Below are 17,037 nucleotides of genomic sequence, written 5' to 3'. Positions count from 1 at the left end.
GCAGATTCAGATTAAAAGGTTGCAGCTGGTTCCAGTGTCAGTGGCAAAACCATCTGTCTTCATTCCTTCTCCATCTACTTTACAGTTACACCTCATCCAGGGGAAGTCCCTGCATGGGAGGCTCAACCGGCTCAATCCAGCACGGAATGGAGAGAATATTCAGAATATTTATAGAAAACGCTGCCTCCCTGTTCCTCCTCCCAAAGACAGAACAGAACTACACCCCATGTGGGAGGAGATGCTGGGATTGGATCAAGCTCAAATGAGACCTGGTGCAGGCTGAATTCCATTTCAGTTGGTAACACTTTATAATAAGGGTACATGAATTATCATGAATTCATGCATGACTCCATGCGTGAAAAAGCATACATTTGTTTATTAATGCATCAATTAAGGTATTTCAATCATGATATTTGATTTATTAATGATGTTCATGTCATTCTTCATTCGTAAATCTGTAGTTAAAGTGACAGGCTACAAAAACCAGAATTGTTGTAATCATGATTAACTAAACATTACATCTTCAGTACTTCATCATGTTTGTGGCCCTTCAAATAAAGTGCTAATCTGGTCCATCTTTAACATCGATAAATAAGATATGATTAATGGTGGCATAGGCAGCATTCATCTTTGTGACCCCTCGAATAAAGTCAACCCTTCTGTCTACTTAGGCATCAAATTGCATTACAAATGCATATTAAATCACAATTTTGGACTTCAAGAAAGTTCCGGTGTACAGCCTCTTCAAAGTTAGTAAAAAGTAACATTCATAAATATCCTACTTGGGTAAGCATCGTTCTCAGGCATTACTATTCAAAGGCCTTATGTTGTTGTGAACAAAGCAACTATAAAAAATGCATCTGCAGTACACTGTAATTTGTAAAATTTAGTGACCTCAGTACCATTTTGCCAACCTCCTTTGATTCTTAATAAATTTCATTTTATGCAACCATTAATCATATCTTATTTATCAATGTTAAAGATGGACCAGGTCACCACTTTATTTGAAGGGACACAAACATGATGAAGTAATGATTATTTAATCATGATTACAACACTACAATTCATCAGAATATATGTACACTGCTGTGACTTTTTTTGAAGAAGACATGAACATCATTAAAAAAATCAGAAAACGAGGCGCCTGGTTAGCACACTTGGTTGAGCGTGCGCCCTATGTACAAAGGCTCAGTCGTCGTCGCAGCAGCCGCGGGTTCAGTTCCGACCTGCGGCCCTTTGCTGCATGTCATGCCACTCTCTCTCCCACTGTCCTGACTTTATCTGTCCAATAAATAAAGGCAATAAAACTCAAAAAAACCTTTAATAAAAAAAAAAAAAAAAAAATCAGAAATCATGATGATTGAAAAACCTTAATTGATGCGTTAACGTATCGCATTGTTCCTGCATTAAGTCATGCGTGAGATACTATTAATCCTTATCCATCACTGATAGTTCATCAAGCACTACATGAATGAATTCATGCTATTTCATGCATGGCCTCATGATAATTCATGTACCCTTATTATTATAAAGTGTTACCATTTCATTTAAAGGTTTAAGACATTTAAAGGTGCCCTGTGGAGTCTTCTGGTAAACAAATGGTGTGCATGTGCGTCATCGTGTGTGTGCGCACCACAATGAACAAATTGGGGACCCACATGTAAAAACATTAGAGAAACTAGTGGTCAAAAACTTGGTACAGGGTACCTTTAATATCAGTTTCAATGACATGATAACATGATAAAGAAAGCACTACTAAATTCTATTTAGTTGTAAACCTTTGTGACCAGCTTAAAAATTGACATATTAAGACATTTAAAACAAGACATTAAAAACAGGATTACGTAACTTTTGTCATTAAAGTGTTAAAGACCTTCAGCTTAGTACTTACTGTTTGAAATAAATAAGGTAGGTTTCTTTGTATTTAAAAAAAAAAAAATACAATTCTTGAGAAAAATGCCTTATTATACACATTTTTATGGAGACTCAGTCTCCAATGTATTTGTCATTTATTTTAACTTTGAAGCAGCATAAGTCACTCATATCTGGCTCCTCTTAATGCTCCACTGTGTTCACAAGTTAACTGCTAACTTTGCAGTCTGGTGCTGAGCAGGTTTAGCAAAGTTAAAGTCATAGTAAAGTTTAAATAGCTGCCTTTCCTATTAGATTGTTAGCTAATTTGATCCATTATTAATATAAAGATAGTGATTAGTGCAGCCCTAATATCCTTCCTACTTTATGACCATAGTAGCACAATCAACCCCCCTCAAAAGCTTGGGGTTGCAACTTTAAGGAGAAAAAAAAAAGACTTGCTGTGGCAGTGCTAAATATGAAAAATATCAAAACCTATTTGTACGCCTTGTTTTCTAGTGAGGCGTTTAACTGCTTGTGTGTGTGTGTGTGTGTGTGTGTGTGTGTGTGTGTGTGTGTGTGTGTGTGTGTGTGTGTGTGTGTTGCAACAAGCCTTGCTCCTCTTTTGGGCCCGGTAAAAATAGTGGTGGTGGATATGAGGTCCCTTCAGACTCTGTTATCAGCCTGCCCTGCCGTCCCTCCCACTGCCGCAACCACAGACTGACCACACGCTGCACTGAGTAACTTCACACAGACACAGACACACACACACACACACACACACACACACACACACACGCACACACACAGCAAGTGCAAATAATTGCACACCAATTCATGGCTCAGTCCAGTAAAACACATGTACAAAGAAACATATAAATCGGCATTCACATAAAACCAGATAGAGGTTAGGCAAAGTGTGGACGCGCCCAATTAGGCAAAAAGAGATCCCAATAAAGACGGGCTAAATATAAAAAGAAATAAACACACTCTCTCGCTCTATATAGCCGTATTCTTGCACAAACAAAGCTTACATATGCCCTCTAGACACCAAGTCACACACTGCCTCACATATGCATACATACATGGGCGTGACAACCAAGTAATTTAGTGGCGCGTGTACGTCTGTGTGTGCGTGCAAGAACTTTGTGCTACTACATCTTTGTCTAAAAGTTACAGTGGTGTATCTCAACTAGCCCCAAGGGAGCCGTTTGTTGATTTCCATTATGTCCTGAGACGCCTATATATTTGTGTACAGGCAGCACGAGCTGTGCATATGTAAGAGTGCGTGTGGAAGGGTGACATTCAGTGGCCCGTTGCCATCACTCCTGCTAGTGTCTCCTAAAGCAGTAAAACTTGAGCTACTACAACAACACCGCTAACACCCAGAGGCCAGTTCACTTTTGGTTTCTTCCTAATGAAAGAGCCTTTGTGCTCTTGTCGTTTTTTTTTCTTACGTTCAACAACAAATAAATCTAGTCTCCACAGTTTTCTTTATAGTGTTGACCATGTAGACAACTACATGGTCTGAATTACTATACTCTACTATACTATACTACTACTCTGAGAAAAAGTCTTACCACGATGCAAAAATCATCTGGGCAAAATATGTCAAGAGTATGGCTTGTATGTTTAACGACAAAATAAAATTCTTCTAAATTATTTGACTTCCACAGTCACTCTTACTTTTCTTTTTTAATAAGTCTAGCTCCATCATCATATTTTTAAGATGTACACCAAGTGTAGGATTTGAACAATATATACCTTTTCTAATATGTAATTAAATAATCATTATTTTTTTTCCCTATTCTTGATAATAAGAGCTAAGGAAAAAGTCTTTAGGTGACTACAACAGACTCCAGGCCAGCTGATGCGGCAGATTATCTAAAATGTACTAAAATAAATTATTGACCTCAGAAATAGCAATACAACACAACAATTCTACTCTCTAGCTGCTGTGGAAGCTAGTTAGAGGACGTTGAGTTAAGATTATTTTGTGAATCTATTAAATTTGTTAAAGTCAGGGTCTTAAACTGGGGGTTCTTTGACTCCCTAAGGACTTTGTAGAGAAATTGCAGGAGGTCAGTGAAATTTGGTGTTAATAAAGAGCTTTTACTTTATATAATACAGAAAGGGGCCACAGTAATGTTCAAATGCAACTAAGTTTAGGCAGTGAGAAAGACTTGTATAGATAAGAGTGTCCAACCCTAAAGTTGTGTTACTGTTGATCCATGTCCGTAAACACAGCGCAGTGTCCGACACCAGTATCAAACACCTGGGATTCCCTCTGGATTAAACACTTCTCATGTCATGAAAAGCAAGCTAGCTGTGTTTTCAGGCCCACACATTCTTTCACTGGTTCAACCCTGAGGGTTTTCGCAGAAAGCCAAAGGCAGACCACTGGCCAAAGGCAGCCGTCGTAACAGCAGACCAAAAGAAAATTATTGGAAGAGAGCAGGGAACAATTGCAATTGGGAAAACAACACGGACATCACTGCTGCCAGAGGGAAGGAAACTGCGATACTCTTAAATCTCAAGCCTCCTTCTCCTCGTTCTTAGTTTCCTTTAGTCTCTGTTTTGGAAATACACAAAGGATTAAATCCGGCCCTTCTCAAACCACCACAGGCCACAGCGTTAATACTTCTGGCCCGTACCAGGCATTGTGGGCCAGGGCTGTTGCTGGCGTGTGTCGAGAGCAACGTACGTTGTCGGGTTGGGTTAAGTGCCGGCCTGTCCGATGGGCTTGTTAAGCTCGATTCTGGTTGTGTCAACAGAGGTTTGGGGCACGCTGCAGCGATTGAAGTGATTCCAGTATGCTTTAAGATGCTTTATCAAAGACAAAAGGGAACTTGCTCAGGCCATCTTGAGTTGTTATTATTAACCTCAGTTTAATGGAGAACATACAGTAATAAGTGCTCTCTTGCCAAATGTTGTCATAAGACTTTTCACTCCAGCAAAACACTGCAGGGTCTGTAAAGGTCTGGTCACATCAGCATTTAAAACTGACAAGAAATGGAGAAATGTTTTCATTCCAAATAAATCTCTTTGATCAGCACATTTGTCTGTGGGGACTAAGTAAACCCACGAGATTCCTTCACATCGAGCCTGTTAGAGTTGCACCATCACTTCACTTTTATTGAATTGTGCTCTGGTAGAATACAAACTGCTAGCCACAAAATAGAGGACTGGGCTCTTGAGTAAACTATTTGAAATTATCGTCATGTTAGCTAGCAAGCTAGCTAGCTTGCAAACTGACAATTACTGCAGAAGTCTGCTAAATGACAGATGGCAAGCTAGCTAGCTACGAGAACTACTGTGACTGGCTGGCTACCATGTTAACGGTTAGTTCTCCGGCTACAGTGGTTCACCCACTAGTAATGCTACCAATCAGTACCCTGCCAACCTTACAGAAACAGGGGTCTGTGACCTGCTGGTCTAAGCCCCTCTCCAGTGGCTCCCTAAAGCGTTGACAAAAGATTACGGTCATTTTTTAACATTTACATTTTCACATAGCAATTTTTTAGGCCTAAAGTGATTCTTACATAATCGATATATATATTTCAGTTAGCTAAAATGTGCGTCATAGCCTACCTCCCTCTATGGCTCGGTGCCTTATACTCTAAATTTTGCCTCTCTCTGCAAAGACTGTCAAAACACCACCATATTACAGTTTTTCTCAGTCGCTTTGCTACATTTCTCAGATCAGAATTGAAATTCTCAAAACTACCTGTTCAATCTTCACATCATTGTGTCACTTGTGCACATCATAAAAGCAGTTTCTCATTTCTTTGAACAAGTTGCAAATGCTTTGGTACATCCATGCAAATGGTTATGTACAATTCTCTGCTGTTTCCTACATTATCAATTGCTTATGTCATGTTGATCAAAATGTATTATAATGGGTCTCTGTTGAATAGTCTCACCCCCCCCCCCCACAACATTTAGGCATTAGTTCATAGCATAAGTCATTTACATGCAAAATGGTTGAACAAGTTGTCATAATATGGCAAGCATATTTCTATATATTTCCATTAGACTTTTTTTTCTAAATCTGTCCTGAATTGGTAAATTGCTCCCAGGTGAATCTTGACTTTCTCTAACGAAGGTGCATCTCATGAACCATCAACTGGCAAGTATATATATAGCCGGAGCTAGCCTGGTTGACGCCAGACCCTTCTCAGTTGTAACTGAGAGTGGGTCTGGGAAAGGTTCATTGACAGTTTATTTCCAAAGGGGCGTCACCAACGGACGCCGCTCAAATGCCTCGAGGGCGCATTGGATAGTCCAACCAATCAGACCAACGATCCGGGTGACGCTGCGCTTCGGTAGCCGTCATGTTGAATGTAAACAAAAAGCTGCTCGCCATTGCTGCGCTATCGTCGCTGCGTAAAACCCGCCTCAACGGATGTGATTGGTGTAAAGCCCGCCTCAGCGGTTGTGATTGGTGCCTCGATTTTGGGGAAATTGGAAATGGGCTTGAAGGGGCTCTTCGCCAGACTGACTTGCAGAGCAAATCTCAAATTTGCCGGAAGTTCGTCAGGGTTTACCCAGGCTAAGCCGGAGCACAACATAATATCACAATGTCTGACAATGGAAGGACAAGGAATTGGACGGGGTCAACAGCCAGAGAGAAGAAGAAGAGGAGTGAGGCTGCGTGGCGGAGGAGTTGGGAGGTAAAACAGAGGAAGAGGCAGAAGAGGCCGAGGACATAGCCGCGTTCCTGATGTAGACCACGTTCTCAATCATGGGCTTACAAAGGCCGAGGCTGGTTGAAGGGTGCAGCCAAATGTTGGGAGAACAACTGTGTCCTCAATCATTCAGACTTTTCGTCGACAGAACAGGTATGCAATCTAACAATAGGCACTGTACTGTAATACTGTATACTTTCTGTAATGCTTCATACAATATTACAGTATTCCACTTGCATTTTACAATATACAGTAAGTATACTTTAAACAGTGACATTTTATCTTACTCAATTTTGTGTTTTGCATTACTATATTTTTTCCACATAGGACTGCAAGACAACTTCACAGGAGTGACAGAGGGCCCCATTTCACACCTGAACAGGAGGAGGCTATTTGCACCATGGTTGTAGAAACCAATGCCATAAGACTAAGGGAGCTAAAGAGTGCCATTATAGAGGACATCATCATCTTTGAAAACATCCAAACAGTCAGCATCTCAACTGATACTAACAACTGACAGGGTGCTGAAAAGACACCAAATGAATACGAAGCAGCTGTACACTGTTCCATTTGAAAGAAATGGTGAAAGAGTGAAGGAGCTGCGCTACCAGTAAGTACAGGTAAAACATGTATGAGCATGCAGCAACTGTACCTCACAGTAAACAGTACAACATTGTATAGTGATATACAGTACAGTGATTGTGACCTTTACACATTTGCTATGGCTGTACAAAAGAAGATGCAATATGTGCTGTATACAATGGGGCGGGAACATAACCGTGGGTGCTGCCATCTCTCAGAATGGTGTGCTAACGCATATTCCCATTATTGGGCTATACAATACAGAGCGTCTTGTCACCTTTTTAGACACTCTCTACAGGGATCTCATCCCTGAACAATAGAGGGGTCAGATTGGAGATGACCTGCCAAAGTACGTGATAGTTTGGGACAATGTCAGTTTCCATCGCTCCAACATCATCAGGCAATGGTTTGCAGCCAACAACAGGATGCTGATGGATTTCCTCTCACCCTACTCCCCATTCCTTAACCCCATTGAGGAATTTTTCTCAGCATGGAGATGGAAAGTATATGATCGCCAGCCACATACACAGATGACCCTTCTGGCTGCCATGGATGCAGTGTGTGATGACATCACAGCAGATGCCTGCAGAGGCTGGATAAGACACTCTAAAAGATTCTTTCCACGCTGCATCGCAAGAGAAGATATTAGTTGTGATGTGGATGAGAATTTGTGGCCCAACAGACAGGAACGTCAGGAGCTGTAGGAAGACTGCACTGTAATTCCTACAGCACTGCATGTACAGTTTTCCCCAAGGATATTGTCCTATGTTCACATTTCTACTTTTGTTTTTTTTCTTTGTGCTATGCAGTGCTGTCTTTTCCTTTCTGTATCGCAATGACATGGTCGGTCAACAAATTACAGTACAAACAGTAAAAGCGTAAATGTCAATCTTGTCCAGTCTCTTGCAATCAAACTCCCACATACACTAAGGTGTAACCTACAATTTACAATAATTGTCATCAAAACTTTAGCCATAGTTTACATCAGAACATCCCTCCAGATTACAGTGTTATACTGACAACATGACTAAGCAATTGACTGTCTTATCCGTACACAATGACACAAGGACTTTCTGATGGCACTGACATGTTCATTGACACAGATATTTACTTTTGAGAGATGAACTAAGGATTTTGAGCAAGAGACTGGCTTTTGCAGGTAATCCATGGTGTTTTGCTATTTGTACGAATTGTTTTGGGAAATGCACATACTAGAATAAGTTCATTAAGGAGAATGGATGGAAACTTTTTTTCCTTTTCTGGTTATCAGACCTCTTCACTGTGTGTGTGAGAAAGTCAGCAGAGTGGTACAGCTTGCCTCAGTAGCTGTGATGGTTCCCAGCTCCACACTTGGCCCACTAACAGTTCTTCGACAATAACAGAGGAAGTAATTTCTCCTCGAGCAAAAACATCTGCTACCCGTTACATACAAACACACACAGTGAAGTATATTAACATACATTAGGTATCTCCCAAGGATAAACACAATGTCCTCACCATCTCAGCATTAACACACCGCCAGTGTCTGGTGTACACGTACTGTAGACACACACACACACACACACACACACATACATTCAGGCACACACAATAATACACACACTCACTCCCTTTCTCTCTGTCCGTTACTTCTTTTGAAGCTTAACCATCTCAGCTTCCCATCTTACACGTGAGAGCAGAATATTTTACACACACACACACACACACACACACACACACACACACACACACAGTTCACTGCATGGCCACTATCTCCTCTATCAGTGTTTCTGTGTGTGATGCTTCCCTCCACACGTACGCTGCAGGCCTCTATCTCTGCTTTACTATGTTTAGACCACTTCACCTGCAACTCTACAGCTCCTGCTATGACAGTCCTACCCCACCCCCCTTCCCACATCTAGACACTCCTTATATATCTGCCTCCATCAGAGATGATGGAGGCAGATATATACCCCCGCCTACCTACACACCTGCTATCTATAGCCTGGTTACAGATGGCCCCTACAGATATATACAACACTATCAGGACTACATTAAATCTGAAAACCCCTTGGATCCAATGTTTTTATTCCATGTACAGTGCTCAGCTTAAGTGAATACAACCATGCTAAAGTTGACTAAAAAGTGGAATAAAAAATAATCTTTTGGAAATTGATCGTAATGCCTTAATTAAATTTTTTTTGGAAAAATCCAACCTTTAAGGACACCAATTTTCTTTGTGAATGAATAATGTCTCGTATCGAGGCAGGCAGATTTTTATTCTTAAAGGCCAGTTATTTCATGGATCTGGGATACTATGCATCCTGATAAAGTTCCATTGGCCTTTGGAATTAAAATAGCCCCACATCATCACATACCCTTCACCATACCTAGAGATTGGCATGGGGTACTTTCCATAAAATCATCTCTCAATGCAAATCAAACCAGCTATTAGGATAACTGAAATAAAACCATGCCAATCTCTAGGTATGGTGAAGAGTATGCCTCCTGTATTTTAAGGAAGAACATTTATTTATTTATTTATTTATGATACATTATTCATTCACCAAGATGATTGGTGTCCTTAAAGGTCGGATTTTTCCTAATTTTTTTAATTAAGGCATTAAGATCAATTTCCAAAAAATGAGTTTTTTTATTCCTCTTTTTAGTCAACTTTAGCATGGGTGTATTCACTTATGCTGATCACTATATTTATATACAGTTGATGGTCCGGTGAAAACGCAGGTCTTTTCATTCATTTTGAATGTGAGTAGTGCGTTAAGGCTGCGGCGGGGGGGTGCCTCAGGGGGGAGCCGGAAATAAACAGATTCACTTTTGGAGAGACGCAACCCAACGTCACCCTGCGCTTATCGGGTAATCGGCTGTCAGATATGACATTCCATTTTGAGGCGGTGGGAGAGTCCTGTACAGTTAACAGGAAACATCGCTGCGACAAGAAAGTTTTAAAACACTGAGGGTAAAAAAGAAACACAAGCACTTAAGTGGCCAGGAGTTTCTGCAAACGCTGACCGTTTCCTGCAACAAGCTCCAGCACAAATTCACAGTCCCTCCGTCTCTCTTCTTTTTCTCTTTCTCTGTGAAATGAAGCTGCCTTCAAGTGCGCTTGAAAATGTCGAGATCTATAAACAATCTCACGGAAAACAATAATTGTGAAAGAAAAAAAAAAAAAGATATATATATATATATATATATATATGTGTGTGTGTGTGTGTGTGTTTATATGTGACACTCCCAGCACCGCACCACCACAACCCTGCGGCGAATCGTTGGATCGCTTTGTTTGGTCTGAACGCACCCTCACACCGTGATGGTGGAATTCCCTGCTTTTCAGAAAAAGAAGAAACAGAGAGGCATGAGTTTGTGCCCTGCTAGAGGTTTTCCATTGCACCACAGTATCATGGTAATAAATGGGGGACACTCAACTTATTTTGTCTGGGATACAGTACTTTATTCCTCAGAGTTTTATATTATTTGAAAAATATTTCAATACGTTTGAATATAGATTACCAATTAACACAATACCATTGGTCGGAAAATAATGCAGCAAATAGAAACAAGCCAAATGAATAGAACAACTGATAACTTTAATATACAGACATGTAGAAAAATATAATAAGATTGATGTGTACATGTGTTGAGGTGAGCTATTTCTTATATGGTGCAGCAGAAGAGTTGTATTCGTAGATCCAGTGAAGCTGCACACACAGTGTGTGAGGTATGATGGGCTGGCGTGTTTCTGGTAGAAGGAAAAAGGAAATGAAATGGCCAAGGAAGGGCTGAAGCATAAGCTGTGCTATAACCCATGCAGACATGTTTGTGTCTGTGTAGGTGCGACATACTCGACATCTTAACTCTCTCTCTTCTGGATGGGTAAAATCCCAAAGTGTGAATTAGTGAAGAGAAGAGCTAGAAACGGGGCTTGAAATTGGCACATGCAAAACTGCCAAATTGGGGGAGGGGGAATAAATGAGCCGTTCCTAAGCACCACCCCTTTCCTCCTCAATTCACCAAACACAGCTAAGCACAAAGAGTCTCTGTAATCTTTCTGCTGTAATGCCAAAGCTACCTCATGTGTGCATTTACATGTATACAAGTTACAAACTACAAGTTACAAACTAAAGGTGCCCGATAATATAACAGCACCACTCCTGTCCTGAGAGTGTGGATGTGTGTGGTTGTTATTCTAATGGCGGGGGGTTTACTTGTAGTACTGCAGGTGTATACAATTTGCTGTATAACAAAGTGACAAGAAAACAGGTAGCTGTTGATACAGTACACACATGACGAGACATAGAAATGGTGAAGATGAGACACAAAGAACACGACACAGGACAAAGAAGCTATCTCACGACTAAATTACACAGGGGCCGCACACAATGTGATCTCCCCCTTTGTATGGGAACGGGAGAGGCACAGAGAAACAGACAGAAGGATGGACAGACAGGAAGAAAAGACGCCAAGGACATTTTAAAAAGGAGAGACAGGAAGCAGAGAAACATAGAGACAGAGGGGAAATATATATATATAGAGAGAGATGGAGCTGAAGACACAAATGCAGAAACAGATCAGCAGACATCTGGGGAAGCTCCACACATGGCAGCCATGACAGGAAAGCAAACTAAAATCCACTCTCCTCCTGAAATCTCCCCTAAGCCTAAGAAGCCCACCTCCCCTCCTCCTCCTCCTCCTCCTCCTCATCCTCCTCCTCCTTGCCATCCTTTGCCTTCAGCCCACAGGACCTCCCTGCAGTCCAGACCGCTATCAAACCATAAGTGATGAAGAAAACGGTGCCGTTTTCAGTCTTTGTGTTGACCCTTCGGCCCGGTTCTTACCGCTCCACACCCCCTGCTCCCACACCGACCCCATCAGTGGTGTTCAATAAAAGGCTGGGGAAACTCCCGCCCCCTTTTTCTTCTGCGTGTGTTGATATTACCGGCAGACTGTTTGGTTGTGTTTGTCAGAGTGTGATGACAGAACTAAACACTGGTATTTACCCTGCGATAACCGCCTTGTCTGGACAGGCTCTGTGTGGAAACTGGGTGTGTGGGACTGACAGGCTCTGTGTGTGTGTGTGTGTGTGTGTGTGTGTGTGTGTGTGTGCGCGCGTGTGTGTGTGGGCGTGCGCACACGTGCATGCGTGCCGAGGCTTGATGCTCCATATCTATCATCTCTGTGTGGGTGTGCACATACACATGTTTTGATAACCGCTTTGGTAATTGCATTTTTATGTTTTCTCTTTGTTGAGTGAAAACCTCTCCAGTCCAGCTGTGAAGAGGTTCATGTTTCAACTTGAATTAAAAGGATTCTAAACTCATTAATACACCGAGGACATTCGATCCTAAGAATGGTTGCAACTGCAAATACAGCACAAGGCTGCTTTTGTTAGTTCCAGATATGGGTTTATCATCTTATAAAAGCAACTGATGCGTAACACACGGGAGTGTGTAATAACACATATGTAACATGCATCTCTTCATATTTCTTTCATTTCCGGCCTTTATTTTTTGACAGGACAGATGAAGACATGAAAGGGGAGAAAGAGGTGGGGGGCGGGGGGGATGACATGCAGCAAAGGGCCGCAGGTCGGAGTCGAACCCGGCTCCGCTGCGTCATGAGTAAACCTCTATATATGGGCGCCTGCTCTACCAAACTGAGCTATCTGGGCGCCCATCTCTTCATATTTTAATCGCTACACTCAATTTCACCACTGTACACCGAGTTTGTTTTCTTAAAGGGATGTTGCCAATATTCAACCACCTTTGTATCATAATAATTAGAGGTCGACCGATAGTGGATTTTACCGATACGATAGCTAGGTTGGGCTGTATTTGCTGATAACCGATTAATCGACCGATAGTATTTATAACTTATACAGTTGACAAAATACATACATCGTTTCAAAAAAAGTCCAGACGCTTTTGCCAATAATCAAAATAATAATGTCATATTTATTGATATTACACCCACAGCAATGCTACACAAGCATGTGTCTAAAACAGTTCTCCTACATATTTGGAGTCATCCAGTGCAAAAATAATGACATAATGAGCATTATAATTCATATATATATATATATATATATATATATATATATATATATATATATTAGGGCCGGGACTCGATTAAAAAAATTAATCTAATTAATTAGAGGCTTTGTAATTAATTAATCGAAATTAATCGCATTTTAATCGGTCGGGCTAACGTCCACGCTAACTCCTATGTGTTTTGCGTTGAGGTGATATTTGAGGCTCGATGTGCTGCGGTGATACGCAAATTCCTTGTTGCATAGCTTGCACACAACCATGCTCTTGTCGACGCTTCCATCCTTTCGTTTTTTAAAACAAAATTTCCCATCCACGGGGCCAAGCAAAGCGGTCTCGTCAGCTTCTTCGTTCATGTTCACTGTGGTTTGTTGTTGTCGGAAGTCAAGAACGCTAGTTGGTGCTCCAGTATAATCGGTCCGTCGAAACTCATTCATTGAAAAACGTTCCGCGGTGCAAAAATAAGTGTGGTTAAAATTATGTTATTTATTTTTTGCGTAATTAATTAACGTGTTAAAGTCCCGTAATTAATTAATCTTAATTAACGCGTTAAAGTCCCGGCCCTAATATATATATATATATAAGGACTAGGGGTGGAACGGTACACTGAAGTCACGGTTCGGTTCATACCTCGGTTCAGACATCACGGTTCGGTACAACGGAGGGAAAAGCATAACAAAAATGCAGAAGGCAATTTTTTTTATTGTGCATGTCTCAGGCTGTACCACCTAGTGTCATCCAGTCTCTCCCCTGAGCTAGCTGCAACAGCCAGAAGCATATAAAGTAAGATGTAAACAGTAGCTAGCCTAAACAATAAGTAGCCTAGGCTACCCCACATCATCTCCAGACTCCATCTGGAACTAGTAAACAAAATAAGACAATCAGCTAGCTAGTAGTTTGATATGGGAGACAAGCGCTGCTCTCATATGTGAATGCACAGAGCAGGGGTGTTAAAAGAGCAGCTTCTTACACAGAGCAGTTGGCGAATTGTGGCGTTAGCTTCACACGCTAACAGCGGAGCAAGCAGCAAACAGCGAAGCTAACAACGGAGCTAACAGCTAACGGCGGAGCTAACGAATAACGGCGGAGCTAAAAGCGGAGCTAACAGCGGAGCAAACAACGAAGCAAATTGGCCTGGAAGCCATTTGTGTTCGAGGCAAGAAGGGATACAGCTACAGTACATCCGTGTTTGGTTGTATATGGAAGGGACTAGTTTGCTTCGTGTGGACCAGAGTGATGGAGAAAGACATGGCTCTGGTGTGGACTCACTGGACCGACTTGACGTGTTGGCAAAGCTCAGTAGCTTCAGAGCTAAGGCGGGGCTACAGATTAGGTGTCCCTAAGAAACGCATATGTAACAGTAGTTCCACATTACATTAATTCATTTGCACGCAAGTTTTATTTATTTTTATACCGTGTATTCTCCGTGTAAATTCATGCACCGAACCGAGACGCCCGTACCGTTTCGGTTCAATACGAATACATGTACCGTTCCACCCCTAATAAGGACAAACTATTTACATTTCTTCAAAAAATGCCCAAATGTATGCCAAATCTCAAAACAGTGACGCCATTCTTCTCTGTAGAACGGTTTAGAACGGTAACAGACGATCTCTGACCTGGAGGGATCTATCTTTCCCACTATATACTCTTTGTTCTCGCTTGGATGCCCATATAAGGCGTAATGTGTGACGGACCTGCCTTCCCAATGGTTGAAAACATAAACAAAGGCATCATGGGACATTCCCTTGTCGGTAGCACCTACTGTCTATGGGTAGCACGGAGTTAGTGGCAGAAATGACCGAAAACGTGATGAATTATGGACATCAAGTGGATAAATCTCGGATGTAACAGTTTGGATTTAATGCTCAACAACCCCGAAAAAGGCACAAGTTCCAGGCTGGATAGAAAATCACCTGTAAAGGCTAGAAAGACCCCAAAGACACCCCAGTGACGGCTAACTCGTTAGCTTTTAGCTGCAGCAATCAGTAAGTATCTACGTTTAACTGTTATTAAATTATCTAAATATGAATCAGAGGTGCCGTTTGGGATCGTGGACGATCCTTTAGGGTTCTGATTCTGACATTTGGGTCGGACTTGCGTTTATTTTTGTTCGTGTTTTAACCGCTTGAGGTAAGTTAGCCTACTACTAATGTTTAGCGTCATCTCAGCCTCGAAAGCAAACAAACATACTGTTGTGCTGTTCTTTCTCTACTAATGCAGCATCTATTCAACAAATTAATAACTTTATGATGACAAAATGAACTGTATACATACCTTTTTGCTGTCGATGCTTTAAACGCGCATCTGATGTCAGCCTTCTCCGCACAGCATGTGCTCTCCGTGCAGCGCGCAGTAACACGTGTCGAAAATAAACAACACGAGGCATCAGTGATAGTTTTTATTTCGCCTCTATTGTAATGCATGATGCCAGCAGACCCTTCTCAGCTCTCGCATACTGTGTAATGAATGACAGCGCGCGCTTCTCAGCCGCTCCAGCAACGGACGCAACCAGGAAAAACTATCGGTATGGATTTTTGCCGATAACGATAGTTCCACCAATCAACTATCGGTGCCGATTAATCGGCAAAACCGATGAATCGGTCGACCTCTAATAATAATGTTGGTAGTATGTAAAAATGAACCATGTTAAACTGCCCTCCATCTCACCAGTGCCAAGATCTCCCTTCTCACAGGCCAGCAGAAAAACACTGTCAGGACAACCCCGATTACACGGACAAAAAAAAAAGAAAATATTCTGTCTGACCTCAATGAAATAAAAAAAAAAAAGGTGGGCGAAAAAATCAGAAGCTCCTTTCCATATGATACGGTTCAACAACTTTACACACAACAGCCATCAAAGTCCCAGAGTTTAACTAAAACCACTATGCAACTAATGATTACCCTTAATATTTGTAATTATTTTAATCTGCCAATTAATTCAGCAATAAATCAATTCATCGTTTAGTTTAAATATCAAAAAATTGTGAAAAATTGGCAATCGCGAGTTCCTGGCCGAAAATGACGTCTTCTCAAACCAAAAATATTGAATTCACCATGATACAAAACAGCGAAAAGCAGCAAATCCTTACATTTGAGAAGCGCTGTGTGTGTGTGTGTGTGTGTGTGTGTGTGTGTGTGTGTGTGTGTGTGTGTGCGCGCGTGTGTTTAACATACTTTAGAATCCTGCAGCGACAATCAGGGTCTGATTCCACCTGAGCCTTCCATCACTAAGTAAACACTTGTGGTCATTTAAAGGACTTGTGATTACAGCCCCCACTGAAATGTTATGGCATATGTTATGTATATACAAGTGTATTGGTTTATGTTGACGTGTGCGTGGGTGCAGACCTGCAGCAGAGTCCCGTGGATGTGGTTGTGTTGGATTTTGGGTCCGGGCGCTGCAGGGAGCTCCTGCAGTAACGCGTTGACGGTGGATGGGACCTGGGTGACCAGCACAAAGGGGACGAGGGCCCGAGCCGCCATTTCTCTGGTCCGATACACTGCCGAGTGGCCGCATCTGCAGAACACACACACACACACACACCAGCATTAGTGTCATGGAAAATTGCTAATTGCTTGTTATCATAATCTTTTAGTCTTGTATTATGTAACATGGCATATGGAGGAAGCTGTAATGTTCCTAATTTTCACAGGTCATGGGTTGTTGCTGTAACTGTTGGGTTTAATTTATTTCACAGCCGTAACTGTTATGTAATAACTTTACGGTATGTTTAAAATTACTGTGTGTATTATCATTATTACTTTGTACTCCAGCCACATTACGTAATGGACAAATGACAAAATGACTAATTCAAATTTGGACAGTTGGTCGTTATTTTTATGCGTACGTTATGTAACATTTCCATCTTCCT

General features: G+C 41.5%; 1 protein-coding gene across 4 annotated transcripts in view; it reads right to left on the bottom strand.

Annotated features, from left to right (window-relative positions):
- thada (THADA armadillo repeat containing) overlaps positions 1 to 17,037 on the bottom strand; it is a 125,650-nt gene that overhangs the window by 49,477 nt on the left and 59,136 nt on the right. For all 4 annotated transcript variants that reach the window (XM_031284333.2, XM_031284334.2, XM_035991919.1 and 1 more), the window contains one exon: positions 16,514 to 16,682. In XM_031284333.2, the coding sequence (XP_031140193.1) occupies positions 16,514 to 16,682 (169 nt within the window). The remainder of the gene's footprint in view (positions 1 to 16,513; positions 16,683 to 17,037) is intronic.

This window comes from Sander lucioperca, chromosome 15 (assembly GCF_008315115.2).
Source record: "Sander lucioperca isolate FBNREF2018 chromosome 15, SLUC_FBN_1.2, whole genome shotgun sequence".
NCBI classification, from domain to species: Eukaryota; Metazoa; Chordata; class Actinopteri; order Perciformes; family Percidae; genus Sander; species Sander lucioperca.
The sequence above is the reverse complement of the archived record's forward strand: the minus strand, read 5'-3'. Positions and strand labels throughout refer to the sequence as shown.